A 23186-nucleotide genomic window follows, 5' to 3' on the forward strand; every position below is an offset into this window, starting at 1 on the left:
CTAACCTAAGGGTATGCTAGGAGGCTGTGAAAGCAAGCTTGCAGTTTAGCCTTGCTTGGGACTGCTAAATCACACTCAACACCTTAAATGCATACATACTTCTGTAGCATTCCTGCTGTCCAAGGAAAATCAGAAGTTCGGAGAGTAAGCAGGATCACAAGTCTTCTGCAGCAACACCACCAAGACACTCTACTGCAGTCCTATTGCAGAACTAAGAAAAAAATCATATGCCATGAGCAGACAGTTGAGGGCTTTCTTGCGCTGGCCTTCATTAACCTAACAGGGAGCTAAATTAACTTCTAGTACTCTAAGAACTCACACGAGCTTTTTGGAAACCCAAAAGAGTCATCGGGTCGTCCTGAGAATCAGCTTACTCTCCACTCAACTCTTTCCACTTCAGCACAGTTTAATTTTCATTTCCCAGGTGCATAACCTGTTACAGGGAACACTCTTATGCCACAGCACTTTTCAAGTTCCAGCCACTTCTCACGTCTATTGATGCGAATCTTGCTTCCCTTCCTCCCAGATCTAGCTTAGGTAAGTGTCTAGGTCTCTAATTAGGCCAGAGATTGGTTGAAGCACTTGCCACTTTCATTAATTTCATTTATTATCCCCTCTATAAATGCTTGCTTGCTTAATTGCCCTCTTGATCTGCTGGAGTTCTGCTTTTGGAACTAGGTGATCTTAAGGTCCTTTCCAACCTTAACCATTCTGTGATTCTATGATGCACAATACAATCGAGCACATATATCCAATCCAACAGTCTCCACAACCTATCTCTCCTCTCCCAGCTTCCAGTTAAGAGATTCCATCTAGTGCAACAGGAATCATGTTTGAAAAACAGTAAATATCGGAGCATCATACCGAGAATAACAAAGCAGTGGCTGTTCGCTTTCATTAATCAAAGCTGCTCTCTCTACGTATACAAAGCGTGTTTTCTTTGGGGAACAAAGAAGTCACAACACACTATGAGGAAACAACAGAGTAAGGAAAAACAACAACAGCTGGCAGAAGCAAAGTGTTTTCTTTCCTGTTGGAAAAGTAAAGCCTCCTGTTTTGCCTTCTGAGTTTAAAAAACAACTTTCCCCCTCAAACAGCAGTGAATCCAGATTCAGCTTACCCTAAGTCCTGGATGAGGGAGAAGGATAAGCAACATATTTTGAGGAGAAAAAGCTATCTGGAATAAGGTGCAAGGGGAAGCTCTGTGCTCCTACCTCATCCCAGCATCATTTCACCATGTCACAGGGTGCAATAGTGAGACTATTTGCTGCAGCAACACTCATAAGCGTTGCAGAGAAACTGGGAGCTCTAGCACAGAAAGAACTCTCTGAAGGTGCAGATGCAACACAGCCAGAGGCTCTCTCAAGAGCCTCCTGGGCTCCCTCTTGCTAGGAACAAGTTTGCAGCACTCTAATGCACTAACAGAAAACACCAGCCTCTTTCCAGTGAGGAGCAGTGTGAAGAAAAGCAGAAGCTGTCAAATTGAAGATATGACATTCCCAGCAAAAGGCTCTTTAACTCTGTCAACCTCTCCACCTTCACCACTCCAGGACTGAGCCAGCTGTAGGAATCTTAATTCTTAAAACCCCCACTAAATATGTTTGCATGAATGCAGCTTGTCACCAGCTAAAGCTCACAACAAGGCATTGCTCTTCCACAAGGGAGATCTATTCTCTGGAGCATCCCGCTTTAAGAAATCATCAATACCTTTTTGAAGCAGCAACATTCATTTTTAGATGTTCACAATTTGAACTATATTATGCTGAGCCAGATCTAGATCGGTGATCCTCAAGGACCTGGATTCAATATAGAAAACTCTTTCCTTGTCAGGCTTGGTAAATTTGTTTGAAACACTAAAAAAGGAGAAGAGACATAAAGTCAGATTCCCAAGTGCCTTTCACGGACACCTTAGCTTCCAGGGTCTGGATCACTAGCAGCACCTAGTGGCCACAATAAATTAACAGATCACATTCATCATGGAACGAAACAGGGAAATCAATTCTAAACAACATTTACCATCTTATTTTCTCAATTAGCTCGGATTACAGAAACAGATTTTCTCAAATGCTCGTGTTATTTAATTCTGTAATCTAAGGAACTCCTCCTGCCTGCATCAACCTGAATTCAGCTCCAAGGGCACTGCAGCTAACCAGAGACCGCCATCTGCATATGCTCTGCTACAGCAATCCAAGCACGGTAGCAGGATCCTACATTTCCCACAAGTCTGGAGAAGCCCAGACGAATTCCCAGAAGCAGCATACCATGTTCACATGGCATGCAGGAGCATAACCTGGGAGATGGGTGCTCACACAGCCTAATAACAATTTTACACAGCAACCCCTAAGAGAGTACCACATCCTGCTACACCAGTTCAAAGGGAGGAACAGAACAAAACTCAGAGCAACTGAAGACCAATTCCCCCCATCTGCTCCTGTTTTGACAGCTTCTCAGCCGGCAGAAAGCAGAGTACGGCTGGGGCAACTACAACATCTAAAACAGATCAAAATGTACATTAGATGAAGCAGGCAGACATTCGCAGCTACGGTAGTTAACTGCTTTTTACTACCAAGAAGGAAAAGAAACTGAATCAAAGTGAACATACACATACTTTTATTGCTCACCTTTTATACAACAGCACACCTTCAGCCATTTTCTTTCACAGCTTGACAATGTTTATGTACACAAAAAACCCAGCAAGAAGCATTATGTGGCTTTCAGTAAAGAAAACAAAACAAAACAAAACAAAAACAAACCAACCAACCAACATCAGAACACCAAACTCAGCCAGGCTTTGTTTTCTGCAGCAATAATAAAAGGGCTTCCTCCAGGCAGGAACTAATCTTCCTAGGCCGTAGTGCATTTCCTTAAAAAGACAACCCCCAAAACAAATTGCCCTAGATTTGCTAAGCCAGTGGTATTAACTTGCAAATAAAATAAATCTGCCATTTCTTCTAGCTGATTTCAAGTAAAAATTAGGTTTGAAGAGGAGCAACTTGTTTTGGATGGATGCAGGTCAGTTTTAATTGCCACACCTAACTACAGGCCTACACACACTATCGGTTCACAATTTAGCTTAGTTCTAAATGATCTTCGCAGATTTTGGCGGTGGTCAGTCTTCCGAGTTGAGCAGGTGGGAACATGTTGCCTAGCAGGAGATAAGGCTACCGGACATGGCATCCACAGGAGAGCTCATAGAATAGACAAAAAACCTGTTTGCCAGAGGGAGTTCACTGTGTGTGTGCGCACGTGTGTGTAACATCTCTGACTAAAATGAGAGGCCAGAAAGCCATACTCAGAACTGGTTTTAGAACATCTAATTGCACAGTGATTTGGAGGAAGAATGCGTAAGTTCTATTGTGTATTATAATACACAAATTTGACCAGACAGGTCTTGATATTTTTTTTAATCAAAGCGGAAGGCAAACACAGCAGGTAGTTTCAAAACAAAAGTGTTCTGAGCAGAAGGAACCAGACCAACATCTAAAAAGCATGGCTATTAGTTGATGTTTAGGGTGCAGTGCGTAGTGATGATGCATTTATTCAGACAAACTGGGGCAGGAGAAGTCTACCAAAAGTGGTACTTTGCTCAGTGCAAAACATCCCACCCAAAGGATTCTACCTGCCACAGTCACCAACCTGTACTACTCAAGCAGCGATTAAGCCAGGCCTCTGAAACCAGGTTTCTATTACATGAGCTCTGCTGAAGTGAAAATTTTTAGCAGCCTCAGCTTGTGAAATGTCTTCCTTGTCCAAAGCCAGACTGATTATACTGATAACCTCCATGCTGGAAATGCTGCTCAAACTGCCCCCCTTGATTAAAGTTCTGCCCACCTCTGCCCCCCCAGCCTCCTCCTTGTCCTCCACGGCCACCACGACCACCACGACCACCCCTCCCTCCTCCACGGCCACCCCCTCGGTCACTATGGGTCCCACCGTCTTGATATCTGTTGTCTTGCTGGTAGCCACCACCACCCCCGCCTTGGTAGCCACTTCCTGAAGACAACTGGTAGCCACCATACCCTCCCCCTTGGTAGCCACCGCTGCCGCCGCCACCACCACCATGGTAGCCACCTGTTTGAAAACCTGCATCTCTGTAGTTGCTCTCCCTGTAGCTGCCATCCTGGTAGCCACCACCTCCACCATCTGTCCAACCTCCTTGAAGCTTGTTTCCTCTTCCGCCTCCTCTGCCACCATGATCATAACCACCACGTCCTCCTCGTCCCCCTCGATCATGGCTTCCTTGTTCATGACCTCCTCGCCCTCCATATGAGTCATAGCCTCCTCTTCCCCCTCGGTCGTGACTCCCATGGTCATAACCTCCTCGCCCTCCATATGAGGATTCATAGCCACCTCTTCCTCCTCTGCCACCGCCTTGTTGTGGACCAGCCTCTGGTCTTTTCTGCCATGGTGGCATCTCAGGAGGTGGCGGTTCGATTTCATTGGGCCGTCCTCCTCTGTCAGGCACTCTGCCCATTAGCACCTGCAAAGGGAAAGGGAGAACTGCCATAGGAGTTGTAACACCTCACAGAAGAGCCACATTTACTGATACACACCACAAACAGCAGCTGCTCAAGAGTTCTTACATCCAGAGGATTTCATCAAGGCAAACTTTTGTCGGTTTGAATGTGACAGAACTTCGTCTCCAACTAATAAAAACTGAACAGGGATTATCTAGTACTCCAAGTCCTGCTAACTGGGTGCTTTTTGGGAGACCTGGGCTTTTTGCTCAAACAGCAGGCACCCCAGCAGAGGCAGCATCAATACAGCCTTTCACTAAACTGCTTATTAGTGCAGACTGCTAATCTCAAACAACCACAAGTACACCACCACCACAGTTTCTTTCCTAACCAGCACTCTGAATTGCTGTAGAAGCCATCAGCTTAGTAAACAAAGTGCAAAGATTCTTATTTTTCAGTTGGGACATGCAAAAACTTACACACCAACAAAGAGGTGTTAGACAGCACTCATCACAGTTGAGCAAGACTCCAGAGGTCTTTAGCTGCCTAAGGGTGCTGTGACATAAGAATTTAGCAAGACTTACAATGGGACAGGACATTTGCATTGCCTCAGGTTTTAAAGTGATGAAATAGAATAAGTTCAGTAGAAGCAGGTTACTTTGTTACTGTCTTGGAAAACATTTAATATTGATAATTTGATTAATATTGAGATAAGTTAATACAATCTGGATCAGCATCAGAGCAGTACTGCATTCCCAGTAATACATACATGCAGTCTGATGATACAGTCACGTCTGTCTTCCTACTTAATTTCTTATATTCCACGCTCCAACTACACTAAAAAGGTGCAAAAATTATTTGGGGGGGGGGGGGGGATGTGGGTGTGTGATCAAATCAGCCCACCACCATTCTATGCTAAATTAATTACAGCTTTACCTGAAATACAGTTGATACCCAGAAGGCAGAAAAAGCACACATGTACACCCACAAATTTTAAAGTACTATGTACACCACTGTACACAGCCACTGAGCTTCAAGTTCAGCACATGTGCGTCTGTGAGCCTATTACTCATGTGTAATCATAATTTTTGAAACAAGTTGCTTAGTCAAAATCATATTCCTACCATGTCAGTACCAAAAGTACACACTTGACTATAATCTTTTTTGTGTACACAGAGGAATCTAACTTGAGATCCTTGCTTTGCGCTCTTAATACATTCTATTCACATAGACTAGAAACAAGGTTACTATGTAGGTGTTATTTTAGACACAGTGACAGAATTAGGTTGCAGCAGGGTAATGAAATCAGTAATACCAGTAAGACAGCACAGGCCTGCTCTCACTGAAAGTTATCAAGATATTGCAGCAATTTTTTACTGCCTCTAAGAAGAGGCATTCTGAACCTAAACAGGTGAAACTGGAGCTCCCCTAATGCACTGATGCATAATCTGGAGTACATAAAGACCAAGTTTCTTATCCTTTATTTCCAATTTTACAATCCTAAAAAAGTAGGTTTTATTACTACATTCAAATTACATAAATATATATAACAGAACAAACCATTTGTCACTAAAGGTACCTTATTAATGGCACATGCACTCTTCTCTCGGATGGATCCACTGCTTGTCCTCATGATCTTTGACAGATCCTGACGAGCTGCCAAGAGATTTGCTATGGAAATAGTGCACTTAGTGGATAAGAGGGCACGTTTTGGCTGGTAGACTTTAGCCAGTTTTTCTGTTTGACTCTATTGAAGAAAAGAAAACCAAAACCCAGTCAGCTAAAGTAATAGGAAAGCAATGGGACACCTCACCAAAAGAATCAAATTAACACCGGAAACACTACCGCAAATAGAAACATATATATATATATATACACATATATAAAAATACCAGTGAGAACCACCACTTTGTAACTACAAATCACTGCAACAAAGCTAGCATTTGTCAAATTCATTTCTTAAGTAATACAGGAAACACTATTCTGACTGAACTGCCAAGACACTGAAGAACTGACAGTTTTAGGATTAACAATATATACATGCAGACTGTGTTACTTTCAGGCAAACAGAAGAGAAGTGTGACATACAGTTATACAAATTACTGCTAATGTCCAAGATACTGAAAATGAAACATACCCATGTGCAGCCTCCAGACTTCCTCCTGTGCCTGTACCCTGACCCATAACCATTCCAGTTAGACTAACATCACCATATCTCCAACACTGTATCAGCGGGAAAAGGCTATGTTAACTCTTTCACACTCTTCATGGCAGCCAGCTTCTTCACAAAGGCAAGCCATGGAAAGCATACTAACAGAACTAAAGCTCTCAAGAGCTTGTTCTAATTCAGTCCTTTGTCTTCCATATGTAGTGCCCAAGCTAGAAATGAGATCCTACACATCATCTTTACTTTGTATGCAATCTCTCTTCCTCTACTGCCTTTTGCCATTAACCATATTGGCTTCTTTGAACACCTCAAAAGTGTCATAGCAGTTTTCCAACTGACAGACACAACAGAAATTTGTGCTACGAGCCATGAGATAATACATGAGTTACATCTATCTTCAGTTATCAACAGTGTATAATGTGTGATGCGTTAGGATAAACTAGATTACAATCTGCACACAGACAGAAGGGCTGCTTTTTGTCTGGAACCCAGATGACAACAGTGGGGTCAGGCAAACCAGGTTTTCCAACAATTCCCTTGAAAGGTCAAGAACTTAGAAGCAAATTTTAAAATCCTATTTTCCATCTGAAGGCAGAAAACTGCAACTGGGAAGAACTGAGAGTATGTATTTCCAAGTGTCTCGGTGGCAATTTTTTAGAGCCAAAAAGCTTCTATGTTTGTATTCGGGTGACATGGTTTAGTGTGAGGTGTCCCTGCCCACAGCAGGGGGGTTGGAACTAGATGATCTTAAGGTCCTTTCCAACCCTAACTATTCTATGATTCTATTACAAATCGAACAGGAAAATATGCATGTCATTTACCTGATGCTGGCTAAAGATAGGAGAAGCAGCAGTATTTACTAGCGCAGTAGTATGTTTTTCCCTGGGAAGTTTGACTGAGATCCGAGCACAGTATTCTTGTGCTATGGTATTTTTGTTTTCAGTGAAACTTAAAATTTTGCAATTTTAAAGCCCCTTAATAACAGACTATGAAGTTTTTACTGGTGCTTCTACTATCTGGAGAAGTAACTACTTAGTTATAGTACTGTACTCGGACACTTTTCCGATTTTAAAATTAAAAGAAAAATATTAAAATTATTACCATAACGTATTAAAGCATTGCTAAAAGCTACTGTTAAAGCAAACTCTAAGCATGTCTGGAATACCATAGCCATATTCCCCAACATGAGTATGTTATGGTCCTAAAAAATTTAGACTTGCATTTCAACAGATAGAAATGCATATATACAATTTGTGGGCTTTGTGAAAGGATTTCATGCACCCTGAAGAATATAAGGTCTAAAAGACAGTACATCAGCAGAAGTCCTACTCAAGAAAAAAAATAGAATGGGGAGATGTCACAGTTTATTATTAAAATACAGTTGCCTTTTGCATAAATCATTTCTTAAGAAAAAACATTTGGTGACTCGTGTGTGACAGTTTATCACCCAGTCTCAAACGCTGCTAGCTGCATAATTAACAGCAAGTTAAAAGATCTTAGTCCTAAAAAAATATGTACTATTTGTTAAATTCTGTCATGGTAAATGCTCCATCCCTGGCAGTGTTCAGGTCCAGGCTGGACAGAGCCTTGGGCAACACCGTCTAGTGTGAGGCGTCCCTGCCTATGGCAGGAGGGTTGGAACTGGATAACCACAGAATCACAGAATCACAGAATCCCAAGGGTTGGAAGGGACCTAAAAAGATCATCTAGTCCAACCCCCCTGCAAGAGCAGGGTAACCTACAGTACATCACACAGGAACTTGTCCAGGCGGGCCTTGAATATCTCCAGTGTAGGAGACTCCACAACCCCCACCTTATGGTCCTCTCGAACCCTAACCATTCTATGATTCCTTTTTAGAATAGAATCATAGAAATCATTTCACTATGAAATGCAGGAAATAGTGAAACCATATCATTATTTTTTAAAGTGGGATATGTACCACATACTCAGACAAAACAGATGTCGTGTCACAGCTACTAGCACAGTTCAGAGACAAAACAAGCACAAAAAAATATTACCCTATCTATGAGATAAGAAAATGTAGCGCCTTAGCAGCTTTTCTCATGTGCATCTGTGGAGCTGTGCAGACACACTTTGAGTTAAGAAACCTCATCTCTGTGGACATCACAAATTAAATTTAGGGATGGTCAACAGGAAGATGCTTTCCTACCATCACATGGACACAGCACTTAATGATTCACATTATGGTACTCTGACCACAAACAGCTGTATCGCCACTTACTTTTTTCCTAGTGGCTTACTTAGCTGTTATGTTGGGGCTTTGGTGCATAGTTAGATATACATGGTCTATCTTCTCATTTTACATAATGTTTTAAAATCCAACAAAACAGTTTTAAGTAAAATCTTTTAGTCATCTTACATCATCATGAAACTTCTTTAGAAACTGAAACTAAAACAAGACAACTCCTGTGGTTATTTTTTACTCATGAAGGATGAAACAATGAGGGGCTTTTCCAGAGATACTTATTATAGAGCATTATCACCAATCAGTACTTCATAACAAGCTGTACCTTAGCTCTATCTGACCAGCCAAAGGACTGCACAGTAACATCCAAACGTTTAACTAACAGTTTTCTTCGGACTTCGTATTCGTTGACTATGGCTTGATTAATTGCTTCAATTTTTTCCTGAAAAAAATAATTTACAAACATAACCTATGGATTACAGATAAAATGTTTCTACTTAAGATAACAAACTATGCGAATGGAAGAGAAAAAGACACACAGAGATATTAAACAGGGCATAAGCCCACAACTATCTCCCTTGTCAACTGGCCTCACATCAAGCTCTGCCTGCTGACACTGTTTTCCTGAGGTCTTCAAAGGTTCTGTTACCCTCACATTCAGCCTTCTACCATTTCTAACAGCACAGCTGCCTGTTTTTCAGAAGAGACACAGAAACTGCACGCACTAATGAGGCTTTTCTCAACACCTAGCAGAAATGAGAAAACACTACATGCAACAAGCTGAAGGAGATGCAAGGACGTAACTAAGTCTAGGGACCAGGGTGTCCTTGCCTTCTTAAAAAGTAGTAAGCTTAAGGACAAAGAGGACTAAAAGTAAAGTAGTGTAAGAGGACCTTGACTAAAGCACAATCTGCATGCAGACAACAGTGCCCTTATGGTGAAAAGCCAGCATCAGAAACAAACCTGGTAGCAGAGGGCTGTCTAGCCATAGCTACAGTTGAGATATGCACCATTAAGGAAATAATTTATGTATTGTGTGAAGCCTGGCTGGAAGGGGGTGGCAGGGCCTACTGTCAGCTTCAACAGTACAAACACTGAAGGAAGCAGACTTAAGCCATAAGCAAGAGACACAAAAGAGACTTGCAGTCTTGCAGAGGGGCCATAGCTTTGTGTTGGTGCAGCAGCAGCAGCACCTAAACCAGGCACCATCCTTCTAGAACAGCAGACAAAACCCAGCGGGAGATGGTTGTGGCTCTGTGGCCTGTGGGCACAGCCTCTCCCACCTTCCACTTGGACACCAAGAGCTCCTTGGAGAAAAAGCTACAAAAGAAGCAGAATACTCCAACAAGACAGAGGAGAAAAATTATGGAAAAAGAACACAGACTGCTGGAAAGAAGCCAAAAGTCAGCACCACCACCTTAAGTCTCCTTATTATGGAAAACTTTTGCCTGCATCTGCCTATATAGATTCATGAACCTAAGAACTTACCAGTTGCTGAACATTTATTGCACCAATATATATGTAAAATACTACAAGAAATTGTCTTCTCTTCAGAAAAAGATGAGAAAATTTTGCAACACTACACACAGAATCAAGATTAATATTTTATATATCTGAAAAAAGGAAACAGACTGTAATACCTGCAACTACTTACCCAGTGAGCAGGTCCCAGTTGTTTCTTCAATAAGGGTTTTCCAACATGATTAGGTGGAACCTTTGCTAGTGTTTCCTTCAGCTGTTAGGAGATATGAAAATATAAGCATCGGCTAAAACAAAATTACCTTTTGAAGATTCAAATTACAGGGGATGACTCCTGGACAGTCATAGGCATGACAGAGCAAACTCCAATAAAGTTGTTTTCTCTGGGACAGAGAACCAGGCACCCTTCTTTTGGAAAGCAGCTATTTTTATATTTCTGGTAGTCTCAGCCATCATTATTTAAAAGTTAAGAGAAGGGATGACAGAGTAGATCTACAGTTAAAACAGAAAGGTCCTATGAGGTACAGCTACTCTTGAAGACAGAGGGATTAGTCTACACATCACCTCTCTAATTCAGAGAAGAAACACACTTGTATCAAAAAGGTCTGTATTAAGACTATGTGAAATACAACATGATCTAAAGAATAAAAGGAGAAAATCTTCAATATGAAAATTTTCATTTATCTTGCATTTTAGAAGTTTGGGAACACCTTCGGTTGTCTATTCCCATCTCAAAATTTCTGAGGATTTCAGGGGAAGAATTGGAATAGCAGTGACAAAAACTTGGATCAAAGCAGGCTGGAGTTATGAAACTTCACTTTTCCACTGATGCAAACCACATTTTTCAATTTCCTTGGATGTTCATTCCAGCAGCTGATTTAACAAATTCAGTGAGCTGGTTTTCCAAAGGTGCTCAGCCTAATTTGTCTAACTTGAAGATTTTAAAACCAAGTGCTTTCAGAATAGCAGAGGTAGCAGTTCATTCAAGTATCAGCAGCTTGGTGTTTTTTTAATGGGGTAGATCATTAACAAAGAGAGTAAATTACACAAAGATCCTACTCCAAACTGTACTATGTATGCACAAAGAAAAAGGTAGCTTGATTTCCACATGCTAGATTAGAATATTGCCATCCTAAGACTCAGTTTTTAAAAACACAAAAATTTTGAGGTGATCTTGTCACAACTATCATCTTACACTCAAGAGGAAAATTGTCACTCTGTTATTTAAGTTTTCATATTTTGCTTGACTTTGTGATATATTTTCATTTACAAAGTGCAGTAAGTTCAGTTCTTAGTCAACTTTCCTTTCTCCTTCTCAAATACGACCAACATCTGAACTGTGTGGACTGTAAGCACCAGAGCTATACATAATTCCTAAGAAACTCTGTAGATTAGAAATTCCTGATGTATTTTATTAAGCCATAAGGAATGTTCAGGTTATTTGGCTTTTTTTAGTATGACCATCTATGGATATAAATCACTGAGATAACATTTAACCTTGTAAGACAATGAAACAGAAAAGTCAGTCAGAAAAACACAAAAATATTTTTAATCTGGGAATTCTGTTACCTACTTTGTATTCTCTATTTTTAAGTCTCTTTCACCAGCAAAGCTTGCCAGTATTGTTCATTGGTAGGAATATTTTCTACTTTTATAGAAAATGGAAGCACAGATTCTTATGTATCTAACTATTTAATGCCCATGACAATACCAAAACCAGAAAACATACTGCTTCCATTCTACACCTGAAGGCTTTTTCTGGAAAAATACCCTCCGCTTCTTAAAGAGGTAAATCTAAACTGATTTCTTGCAAAGAAATGAAGCACTATTTTCAGTTGCTTGGATTTGTTTAAATATAATGCAACTAAAAGGTCAGTCAAAAATCTTCTCTGAAAGTATTTTAGGGTGCTTTGTAATTGCATCTGTTCTTTAAAATCACAAAGATTCTTTCCTGCTGTTTTGCTCTCCCCTATCCTGCAAGCTAAGCCAGTTAATGTAACTTAAAAAAATTCCTTTCGCCCACCTTTGGTCTGTGCACTGGACAGTCCATTCCACTGCACTTCTCTGCTTTATAAAAATTACTGAAACAAAAGTAAATTTCTTTAAAAAAAAAAACTACAAAAAATCTGAAGAACGCATACATGTAAAAGAACAAAAATAAATGGAACACAAGGACCAATGAAACCTTATGGAAAAGGTATAAACTTGACTTTGGTTACAACACCTTTTAATCTAAACATTTTTTCAAATAGTAGATTCCTGTAGAAATTTGTTAATTTGTGTTCTTAGAACACATTTCTCCTTAACATTCTTCCTGACGCCTAAGCTCAGCATTTTCCATGTCTTCTGCAACAGGTGATGACATTAAAGCCTAGAGCAGAGTAAGAAACACCTCACCCTGGAAGGCAATGATAGCAGTAGTCCCTGACCTCGTGCCTTGGCATGGAAAAAGCCTTTAAACTCATCTTCAAAATCTCGACTCTTGGCATACCCAGTAAACCATGTTAGCTCTCCTTCACAGTTCCAACACTCGAGTTTCACAAGAGGCAAATCTTTCTCTGATAGCAGAACTATTTTCCATCAAAACAGAAACACCATAAATATTCTAGTTTTGTTCCTTTGGATCTTACTTTTTTTTCAATTCCACTGAAGAACTGGAACATCGTTATGTTGGCGGGAGGCTTGGACATGCCTAAAGCAATACATATGCCTTTTAGCTCCTGAAAGACTTCACTGCCACCTCCTTCCTGTGCTTTTTTAGGAGGGGTGTTCACACACAGCATTCTGGCAGCTTCCAGTTCTGAGATGAGGTATGCTGGGGTAAGAAAAATTAGATTTCAGCATCAGATATAGCCGAGTTAAAGTATTTTAGAACCAGTGAGAACTCAAGTGCTTACAATGAACAAATGTGCAAACGGACCATTTTAGAAAGAGCGAAGGCTATAATTTTGGTATCCGGAGAACACTCGCATTTCTAATAATCACTGAGCCCAATGCTAGAAACACAACAAACAGGGGAAAGGTTTAGTACAACCAATAAAAGCCTGGGAAAAAAATCACTATGATTCCAACAGGTATTAATCAGAGTTCAACACAGCACAGCTCTTTTCCTTCAGGCTTTGCCCAGCAAAGACAGAGACTAGGAACATGGAAATAAGCCGGATGAGGGACTGGGATATACACTTTAAGCCAGACAAGCAAGCACTGCTTGATGCTCTAGGAAACAAGGCAAGGAAATGAGTAGAGAGAAGCAAAATGTTGGATGAATCTCCTCTACTTCCACAGGCAAGACGTAGAATGGAAACCACTTTTAAAAGTACTATTAAGAATTCAGGTTTATAACAATTCCAGTGTCTTGAACCCAGGACATTCAGAAAGGAAGGTAGTAACTGATGAAACAGAAGCTAGAATGCCTGGAGTGCTCTTCGGTATCAGAACTGCAAGAGCCTACAATCACATTATTACTCTTTTATCAAGCAAACAAAAAATTAAGATCAAGATTTCTGAACACAGCATACACCCAAAATTTCAGCATCAGGTGTTGGCTGCAGTAATATAAATTTAGCACACCATTTTCATTTGTAATTGGCACAACTTTGAAGTTTGAATTGAAAAAAAAAAAAAATAAAAAATGCACAGCTTTAACAATACTTTTATCCTGAATCACACTGGTTGACCATAACAGTAAATAATTACTTCTAAAAATAAGGACTAAGAAATAGATACTGCACTGATAAAGGCAGACTTGTGAGCAGCGATGCAATCCCACAGCTATACGAAAGCAGCTCTACCTATAATATTGGGACAGATCAAAAGATGAAGAAAACGAAGCATTTTAATGATCTCTATAATTTTTCCTGTATCTCTACAGTATCTTCTACTAAAGACACAGAACACCTTTAAAGGATAAAATTCTTACAGTATGTAAAACTATGAAGAATCCTTTCTAAATTCTTTCAAAGGTACTTTATACACATTTTTCTTATATTAATTTTCAGTTATTTACACCCCATTAGGACCTCCTGAAAAAAGATACTAGCAGCAGAATTTCATGTCAAGAATTCAGAGCTCACATTCAAGCTACCACTGTAAGACATAAATGTTCTCCAGACAGTGATCCTTTTTTGCAGATCTTTTCTGAATGCACCTGAAACTCTTGCACTTTTTATTTTGGCAGATGCCAGCACTTAATGCAGTATTCTAGAGCTGCTGCACACCAAGACAATCCTGACTACTTCCATTTATTTGGTGCTTTCCTCTCTGGGCAATACTGCCACATCTTCCAATTGACATAAAGTGTGCTGCATTTCATTAAAATATAAAATATCCTGGCATACCACTGAAGAGGGTTATTCTGTTTCTCCTTAAAAAGTCTAGGTTTATGGTATTATGGAATATTGTCCTGTCTCTGCTTCCTCCTGGAACAGCATGCCTCCTCTGCCCCTCCTCACTGGCAAGGCATGAGAGACTGAAAAGTCTTTGATAGGGGTAAGCATTACTTAGAAACAACTAAAACATCTGTGTGTTATCAGCATTGCTCTCAGACTAAAGCCAAAACGCAGCATGGTACCAGCTACTAGGAAGAAAAATAGCTGTTACAGCTGAACCCAGGACAGATACTTCTAATTAAGTTAGCTTAATGTAGGTAAAGAAATTTATGCAGTTATCATGGTACACAAAAAAGGAATTTGGCATCTATTTCAATTCAACGGTTGACAGTAAACACAGTGTTCCTGCCAGATGGGATACCAGAGTTCAGCTGCTGAACATGGCCTTATATTACCAAAACGTACATCACACAGGACCTCTGGGATAAACTGTGTGTCATAGACAAGCCAAATTTATTAAATGGCTTGGCTTACATAGAATAAGCTGAAGGGCAGATTGTCTGAGCTACAAAGTAATTTAAATTTTTAATTACCTCACTGCATCTGACATTTCTGAGCATACTATCAAAATAAATTCAGACTGTCTTGCTACTCATCTTTCTCCTACTGTTGAAATACAGGAACCTACTCTAATTCATTTTTTACATCTCAGCTAGGGCTCAACTAAATCTCTGCTTTGAAAGTTAAAGAATCAGCAGAAACTGAGAAACCAAACTGAACATTTATTTTAAGATCATATTAGAATTAGTATTACCATTTCTAACTCTGACACTTGTAAAAATTCATTTTTCTGTTTTGTTTTAATGTAAATCAACGTCACATTCATTTCCCAAATTTAAGTACTATTTCTTCTCCTCTAACATTTCCTAAGCAGGAGTAAAACCAATTCAGCTATTGAGATCTCCTGGGTGAAAGAGAAAATGTCACCACTGCTCCTGCTAATTTCTTAAGAACTGATCAAAAGAACTGGCAGTCAGGATAAAACATCCTCTCTTTTTTGCAATGATTCAAATTGTTGTCAGAATGTACAAAAATGCAAGTCTTATTGCACCTCGCAAGTCCTCACAGTAGGGGCTCCAAAATGATGATGCACCTGATGTTAGCTGTCATTTTTAACACCCTTCTAAACAAAGTTCAGTGGCTAAATCCTTGCAGAAGTCTTCAAATTACTCCCTCTTCAGAGTACCTTTTGAGAAGTAATAGGACAGGCTTTTTTGGTAGTGAATGTGAAAAAGCTTCATGCTCAGACTGGTTACAGAGTGACTGCTAAGTTTATGAGACCCAGAAGTAGAATATTCTGACACTGTAAATTACAAGGAAAACTAACGCATAATTTTACATAACTTTTCATACATTGTGAAGAACAAAACAGTATTTCATTAAGTGTAAGAAACAATGCTATGATTCTTCACAAGAAGAGGTTTGTTTACAAGCACCCTTTTAACTTACTAAGCAGCAAGAGACAGTTCTTTTGATTATGAAGGCGTTTTGTCACATCTCCTGATGTTAATGACGTATATGGACAGTTCATTTCAGCCAGCAACCCACTCATTTCAAGCTGAAATTCTTCTGCTTCATTTGGACCTTAGAAGGAAAGGATAATAATTTGTTTACAGCTAATACATACATTTATATGGCTATGATTAGAATGAATTAGCTATTAGGAAAAAAAAAAACAAACGCTCTGCTCCAGTTGCTCTTTAACATTAAAACCCTGCTTTTAATGGAAGCCAAATGCATTTTTTGTGTTTCTCAAAGACAAAGCACAACCTACTTGGAGCCACAATAACCCTCATTATAGTAAAATTATGTTTCACATGCAGCTTTTCCCAGCTACAACAGACAGCCACTGACAACTTCTACAACGAAAAGTGACATTAAAAACATCGCAAATTTTACAGGGGTATTTTAAGTATTAACTAACTCTTCCTACCACAAACGTAGGAAAAAAATACATAGTAAGCACATAGTTAAGGTAACCAACAATAAAAAGAAAATATGGTTACTGTAGTTACTTCTATCAAAATAAAAGCAGAAGCATTGAAATAAAAATATTCTCATGATCTTATTAGAAAAAGACACTAATGTTTCCTTAAACCTATCCAAGAAATTTAAAAAGTCTCCATGGTTGAACAACTGAAAGAAAAAGCTAACTTCAGAAGAAAGACTGATTGACCCTTACTAGTATTTCACCCTCTACTGGCTGTTCATTAAGCAAGTTTGAGGTGGAAAATATCCAAAGTTGACAGCATGCAGATAATACTCGCTGGTATAACAGATGAATCAATTGTCAGCCCAAATCTTTATGGCATGCAACAACACACATTAAGTGCATGTTTGTGCTACAGTTATAGTTACTTACTGTTAGTTGCCTGCACATTTTCCTCTAGTTTACAGAATAGCCGTAACTCAGATACCAACCAAGCACAGAGTTTGGTAAATTCAGGAGAGTTGGCTCCATGAGAGACTGCCTGAGCCAGGGCTCCGTCATCTAACAATGGACCTTTGTAACTGAAAAGTAAAACAAAAGCACAGTTTAGTAATGTTTGCTACGACCGATGTCCTGTGATACGTTTACTTATGCTGTGTACATATTGAGAGCTAAACGCTCTACATATCCGCAACACTGAACATCTAAACTGCAAGGTTCCTGCACTGAACTGTAAGAAAAAGCATACTGAAGACATCTGCGTAAACTCAGCATTTCCATGCACATTAGCTTACTGCCAAAAAGACTGCGTCACAAAAGATTATCATCAAAGCTTTCATCCTGGAGAATGTTATGACATACAGTGACAACTTCTCAGCCTCTGTCTCTTGTTACTTACTATATACCTATCTAGGGCAAAAAAAGTTTCAAAGTATCATTCCTGAGCACTGCTTTACAGTAAGTTGAATGACTACTGCTGAACTAGTGCATCTTTTCTGTTGTTTCCTAGCATACGTTCAAGGGTTGCCATTTAAAGGTAAGCCTTCAATATAAATGTTACACAAGTAATCTGAAAAACAATATCCTCTTTTGAAAAATTCTCTTTTTAAATGGGCACAAGAAAAATACATAGAATTAGTTATCAGCATAAACAAAATGAGCAAAAAATCAGGCCTAGTGTAAAAAAGCACAAGTCTAAAGATCAGGTCTTGTAAGACAGTTTTCAGGACATCTGTGTCTCCTCCCCCCAGAACTCTGTCAGGGGAAGGAGGAAGAGTAGGAACAAGACTGCCTTCTACCAGGTAGAAGCACAAAGTCAGAGCTTATCAGAGTATTCAAGAAAAATGCACAGTATTATTTTGGTATACTGCACCCAAAACAGAAAGACATCCAGGAGTGAGCATAACTGACCAAAATCCCTCTTTCAAACTTCCTGATAGTCACCCCCTGTGTCACTGCAACCCAGCGAGTCCAGTCAACCCCTGGCAAACCTCTGATGTAAAAGACTCTCTCACAGAGCAAATGAAAATGTTATTCTCTACACTTCATTCTTGTGCTTCACATCATTGTAACAGCCTGCTACTTCATCCAATGAAGTAGCCACACTCAAAAATAACTTTTACCTCACAATGCAGCTCAATTAGCAACACTAAGCTAATCTACTAGCAGCTACTGGAAGCTGTAATCTGGTGTATGACAACCCTCCTACATTACCACAGTAGGTTAGACAATTCCAACAGGCTAATCAGAACATGTCCTGTCCCACAGATGTTTCAAACCTACACATATAGGAACCTCTGGGGCTCAGAACAGAAACATGCAGTTACAGATCAAAGTAGAAGGGAAATAATGACAAACTTTTTGCTTTGGCAAGATCTGGATTTAAGTCACTAGTCACATCAGAAACCCCTTTTCTAGAACTCTTCTTTGACATCTTGACTGTGTTATCTCTGATAATTATAACATCAATTACACATCTACTTGCCCAGTAATCCAGTTCACAGATTGCCGACTGTTTCTTTTTCCTTCCATTCCTGCCAATGGCACATATTCTAGAGCTACACTCCTTCTGGTGACATTATGCTGCCCATTTGTTTGCTTTTTTCAACAGTTCAACAGACTGACTTACAAGACAAGAGGCTGCTATTTGAGCACCTCAAAAATCCAAAGAGAAACAACTCTGACGTGCAATGCTATTGAAAAAAATTAATCAAGTAATACATTAGAGATGTCTTCAGTATCTGGGTAGAAAAAATTAGCTGAACTATGAAGGATCATGGAACTTCGGGCAAAGCTTGAAACTTCAAACACCCCAGTCTTTCCAGACACAAGGAAACAAATAGTGTAGTCACACGCAGTAATTTTCTCAGTTGTTTTCAACACTGTGGAAGCCCTATGTCTTTTGTCCTCCAAATTTTCTTTTCAATCATTGTTGCCAATCTTGATGTTTTTTAATCTGCCTTCATTTTTCACTTTATTTATGTCGAACATCAGCAACACTTTCTGTCTGTAATTACACAGACAAGGAGCACAAATCACAACACCTTCAAGCCACTAATATCCTTCCAAACATAAGGCAGAAAAAAGAAACCAAGCATGGTATATGCATCACGGCAGAGACCTTTTCATATTTCAGTCAGAGAAATACCTGCTAAAACAGAAACCCGTTTGTGAAGTGTTGGAACTATCATCACCAACTTAGCCTGGAAATAGAATCTTTTCTGGAGCGTGACGACTCTAGCCACAAAGTGAGTTATGGGAATGTAGCCAGGGTGCATAAATACAACTGTTCGCATAGAACCAGCAGCAGTGAAATTCTAGGTGCCTCTTGTCTGAGCTCCTAACAGTTTACAGACATGCAAGCTTACAGTATGGCACATTATTCTTGCTCTCCCTTTCATATTTATATAACCTTTACCGACTCTGACAGAGTAATAGGTTTAAACAAAACACAGAAGTTTCCTGTGCTGTATTATATTAAAAAAAAAAAAGGATGGCGGGGATACTATAATTTGCTTCCTTCCCTCCCCCTGCCCATCTATTATTTTTCGTTAAATACGAACCCTAAAAGTTTTCTTTCCCTCTGGCTTCTCGTAAAAGGCTTTCTCCCTTCCCCACCACCGGCTAGGGCCGCTCTGTGAATCAGAGGTGCTACCGATGAGATGGCACCACAAGAATCAAGGAGATCAGCACGCACTGAGAGGTAAAACGCTTGTAAAGGCCGGTAAGGCTGAAAACCTGTCTGTTGCACTTGGTGCTTCTCCAGAGCCCAGCCGGCACTGACACCAGCCCAACCGTGGGGCGGCACCGCAGCTCTGAGGAACAGGGACCATGCCGGGGGGCCGCGGCCCTCCGCGGCGACACCGGCCCCACCAGTCCGGGCGCACGGCCATAGCCGCTCCCTGAGGCAGGGGCCCACACCGAGGCGCCCTCCTGCCCCCCGGGCCACACCGGCCGCCCGCGGACGCCATGGCCTCGATAAAGACCCCCAAGCACCCTCCCGTCCCCCATCGCTGACCCAGTGACGGGGCGTCGCTCGGCCAGGGACACCTACCCCAGGTCCTCCAGCGACTCCAGAACGTCGCTCTCCAGGAGCTCGACCTCCATCCTGCGGCGGGGCACCGGGGGCGAACCTGCGCGACAGCGGGACTCAGCTCCTCGGTACGGGCAAACCCGCTCCGCTCCCCTCCCCAGCCCCAGCCCCAGCCCCAGCCCCCGGCCCCGGCCCCGCCGGGGGCCAGCAGCCCACCGCCGCCCTGCGCGCAGCCCCTCTGCCGCGCCGCCAGCGCCAGCCCCACGTACGCTGCTCACACGCTGCTGCGCCGCCGACTGCCGGGTTGGCATGTCAGGGCGGGGAGGGGGAGGGAGAAGCAGGTCCCCGGCCTGACCCTTCACCCGGCTGCTCCCGAGCCGCCCCGCAGCCGTGCCTGATGGGAGCGACCTCCTCCCTTGGCGGTGTCCGCCTACCCGCCGAGCAAGGCAGCGTTGCTAAACGGAGACACGGGTGCGAGGGCGGACGCCAGGTTGTTTCTGTGCGACAGGAGCCCGGGGTGAACCGAGGATCCCACTGTTCTGCTCAGGCGCCACCGCAGACAGGCCCAAAAGAAGGACCCTCCCCCCCTGCCGCGGAACCCACGCTGGAATGCGCCGTGTCGAGCGGCGTCGTGGGGACGGGCGGAGGGGGACGGGGCGGCGGAAGGGTCAAACTGCTCCAGTGAGCGAGCGGTTCCCCAGCCGGGAGGCCCCCGCTGCACAGCCGGGACCACAAGTCCCAGCATGCCGTGCGCACGGCAGAGCCCCATGTGGCTGCCGTGGGGAATCGGGGTGTTGTTCCGTATGTGCAGCTGCGGTGGGGAATAGAGCTGATAAAGGGAAATCACTGCGCCCACGGGTCTCCTTTCTCCCTGGGGGCCGGTTCGTGGGTGACGGCCTCCCCCTGAGGTGGATGGGGCCGCGGGGCCAGAGCGCTGCCGGGGCAGCGCTGGTTGTACCAGAGCTCTGTGCGGAGGGTGGAACTCCTCAAGGCAGTGCTCTTGCAGTTGCCCGGGGGCAGGGGGGGAGTGTGAGGCCGTTCACTTCTTTCGGTTGCTCACTTGCCATGAGTAAAGAGGCATCATTAATACTGGAATATTAATTTAAGGGATAATTTGGCTTGCTTTCTCCAGTTCTCTTCAGGCAGAACTGCTGTATTGCCTGGTACGCAGCAGCTGTGCCGAAGGCACATCGGTACTGAAAAGGGAGCATGGATCAGAGAGCAGAGTGTGTTGTAATGGCAAGGACATGCCAGGGAAAGCCGGGTATAACCGCAGTCTGTGCCCAGCAGTGAGCTGATGCCTCAGCAGAGGAGTCCCGGCTGCCTGTACTTCCTGAAATTGCTCTTGTCAGGCATTAAGAAGAAAAGCCGTGGGCAAATAAGGAGGGAATCTTGGAACCTCAAGATAGGTAGGAGGGCAAAGAAACACTGCCTCGAAGGGCTAAAGAAGAAATTCTTCTCTAACAGACAGCTCTATCATGGGTTCTGCTATTAAAGACAGGTCAATCTACACATTTAGGGGAAAGTTACCTCCTGAACAGCAAAAATGTAACATGAAAGGAATAATGTGGGCATTCCTCTTTCTTTGTGCACTTGCTTCTAGTGGTATAGGATTTGTAAAAGGTAGCTATAAGCTGTTCCGTTTGTTAGAAAACCAAACAGATCAAGGCTCCTGGCAAGCTGCTGGGCTAAACTTGGCTGTAACAGTTTCCTGGTTTTCCCTTAGTCCGTTCAGCTTGGATTTATTCAAAGCATCTCAGGTGTTCTGCCTGGGAGCCTTGCCTGCGTGCATAGTCCGAGTTAAGGGTCTGAGCGTTTGAGTTTTTCCCTGCCAGATTCAACACTACAGCATGCGGCTTGTGACATTTAATTTAATGTAATGGTTGTGTTCAGCTTGCTTGCACAGCTGGCAGTGTACAAAGCAGGACAGTATGTCCACAGTCTGCCCCTGCTTCTCCGTTGCTGCTGCTTCTGGTCATGATAATGTTTGGCCCTTATTTCTGAACCTTCTGCTTTTTTTCTTGCCCACAGACAAGGACTAAACATAGGGTTTAAAAGCATTCACAGCAACAAGCAGTACATGGAACAGTTCATTTTCTCATATGGCGGCTGTGTCCATTTGTGATTCTGCACGTTTACAAGCAAGGATTTTGTGCTGATTTCATTGACACATCTGCTGTTGTCTCCTGCATTTACTGCAGGTAAACTCTATACTGGCAGATTATGCAGATAAGCACAGACACGGGAGAAGGGATTGTATTCGTCTTGGTGCTCAGCTAATGACATCTGCCTTTTTTGCTTATTTCTCTCTTTCATTCAGTTGTGGCAATACTGCGGGCTAGGGACAAGACAGAAGGCATCCTCTCCAGTCTGTATCACTCAGCTCCACAACTGCCTTATTTTCCTTTCTATGCTGTGGGAATCAGTGGTTTCTTGAAAACCATACGGATCCTGTGGTTGGAGAGACGAATAGTTGGAGGTGTGATGCTACACTGGAGCAGGCAGCTACACTTATAAGGACAGAGAAGAGAGCTTCGCTTTGTTTTTCTGTGTCTTGTCGGTTGTGATTTATTTTTTTTCCCCTAGCTACATAAGCTTTTTCACTACCCACATTTTGGAGGCATGGGAGGTGAGAATGGCAGCTGTGCAGCATCCTGGCCCCCGTAGAAGAAATTCACTTGGGTAATGCAAGGTTAGTTTTTGTTTTGCATACAAGATCTTCTCAGACAATCTTGTCCCAAGAAATTTGCTGTTGTGCAATGAGGCCCATGGCTTTGCAGAACAGTTACTTCTGGGAGTAGCAGCAGCTCAGGCTGTCAGCTCACACCAGGGCTGTAACTGGGGTAGCTGATTTACACGGACTACCCAAGGCTTTGCAGCAGACTTGTCAAGCTGCAGAACGGAGCTCAGCTCTCCTCATGTTTGTTCTCTCCTTGGCTGGGTTTCTTATGGCTCCTTCTCTCCCCACCCTCACTCACAGGGAGCTGTAGCTCTGGGATTCCACATGGTCCTCAGGCAGCTTCACT

The 23186-nt window shown here is 42.1% G+C and overlaps 1 protein-coding gene and 1 long non-coding RNA gene across 2 annotated transcripts; one reads left to right on the forward strand and one right to left on the reverse strand.

Annotated features, from left to right (window-relative positions):
• Positions 1-2593: 2593 nt before the first annotated feature.
• On the reverse strand, positions 2594-20544 carry FAM98A (family with sequence similarity 98 member A). Its single transcript, XM_065679929.1, has 9 exons — positions 20430-20544; positions 20182-20260; positions 17061-17209; positions 16148-16282; positions 12941-13125; positions 10486-10566; positions 9157-9273; positions 6037-6204; positions 2594-4480 (listed from the first exon to the last, which is right to left on the reverse strand). Exons 2-9 carry the CDS (start codon positions 20232-20234, stop codon positions 3725-3727), a joined length of 1644 nt encoding a protein of 547 aa, XP_065536001.1. The 5' UTR covers positions 20235-20260; positions 20430-20544; the 3' UTR covers positions 2594-3724.
• Positions 20545-21377: 833 nt separating this feature from the next.
• LOC136014245 (uncharacterized) lies at positions 21378-22921 on the forward strand. The gene is made up of 3 exons (XR_010612565.1): positions 21378-21569; positions 22192-22361; positions 22481-22921. It is a non-coding gene; the product is annotated as an uncharacterized LOC136014245 (long non-coding RNA).
• Positions 22922-23186: the final 265 nt, after the last annotated feature.

The sequence above is a fragment of the Lathamus discolor genome, chromosome 5, assembly GCF_037157495.1.
Source record: "Lathamus discolor isolate bLatDis1 chromosome 5, bLatDis1.hap1, whole genome shotgun sequence".
Lineage (NCBI taxonomy): Eukaryota > Metazoa > Chordata > Aves > Psittaciformes > Psittacidae > Lathamus > Lathamus discolor.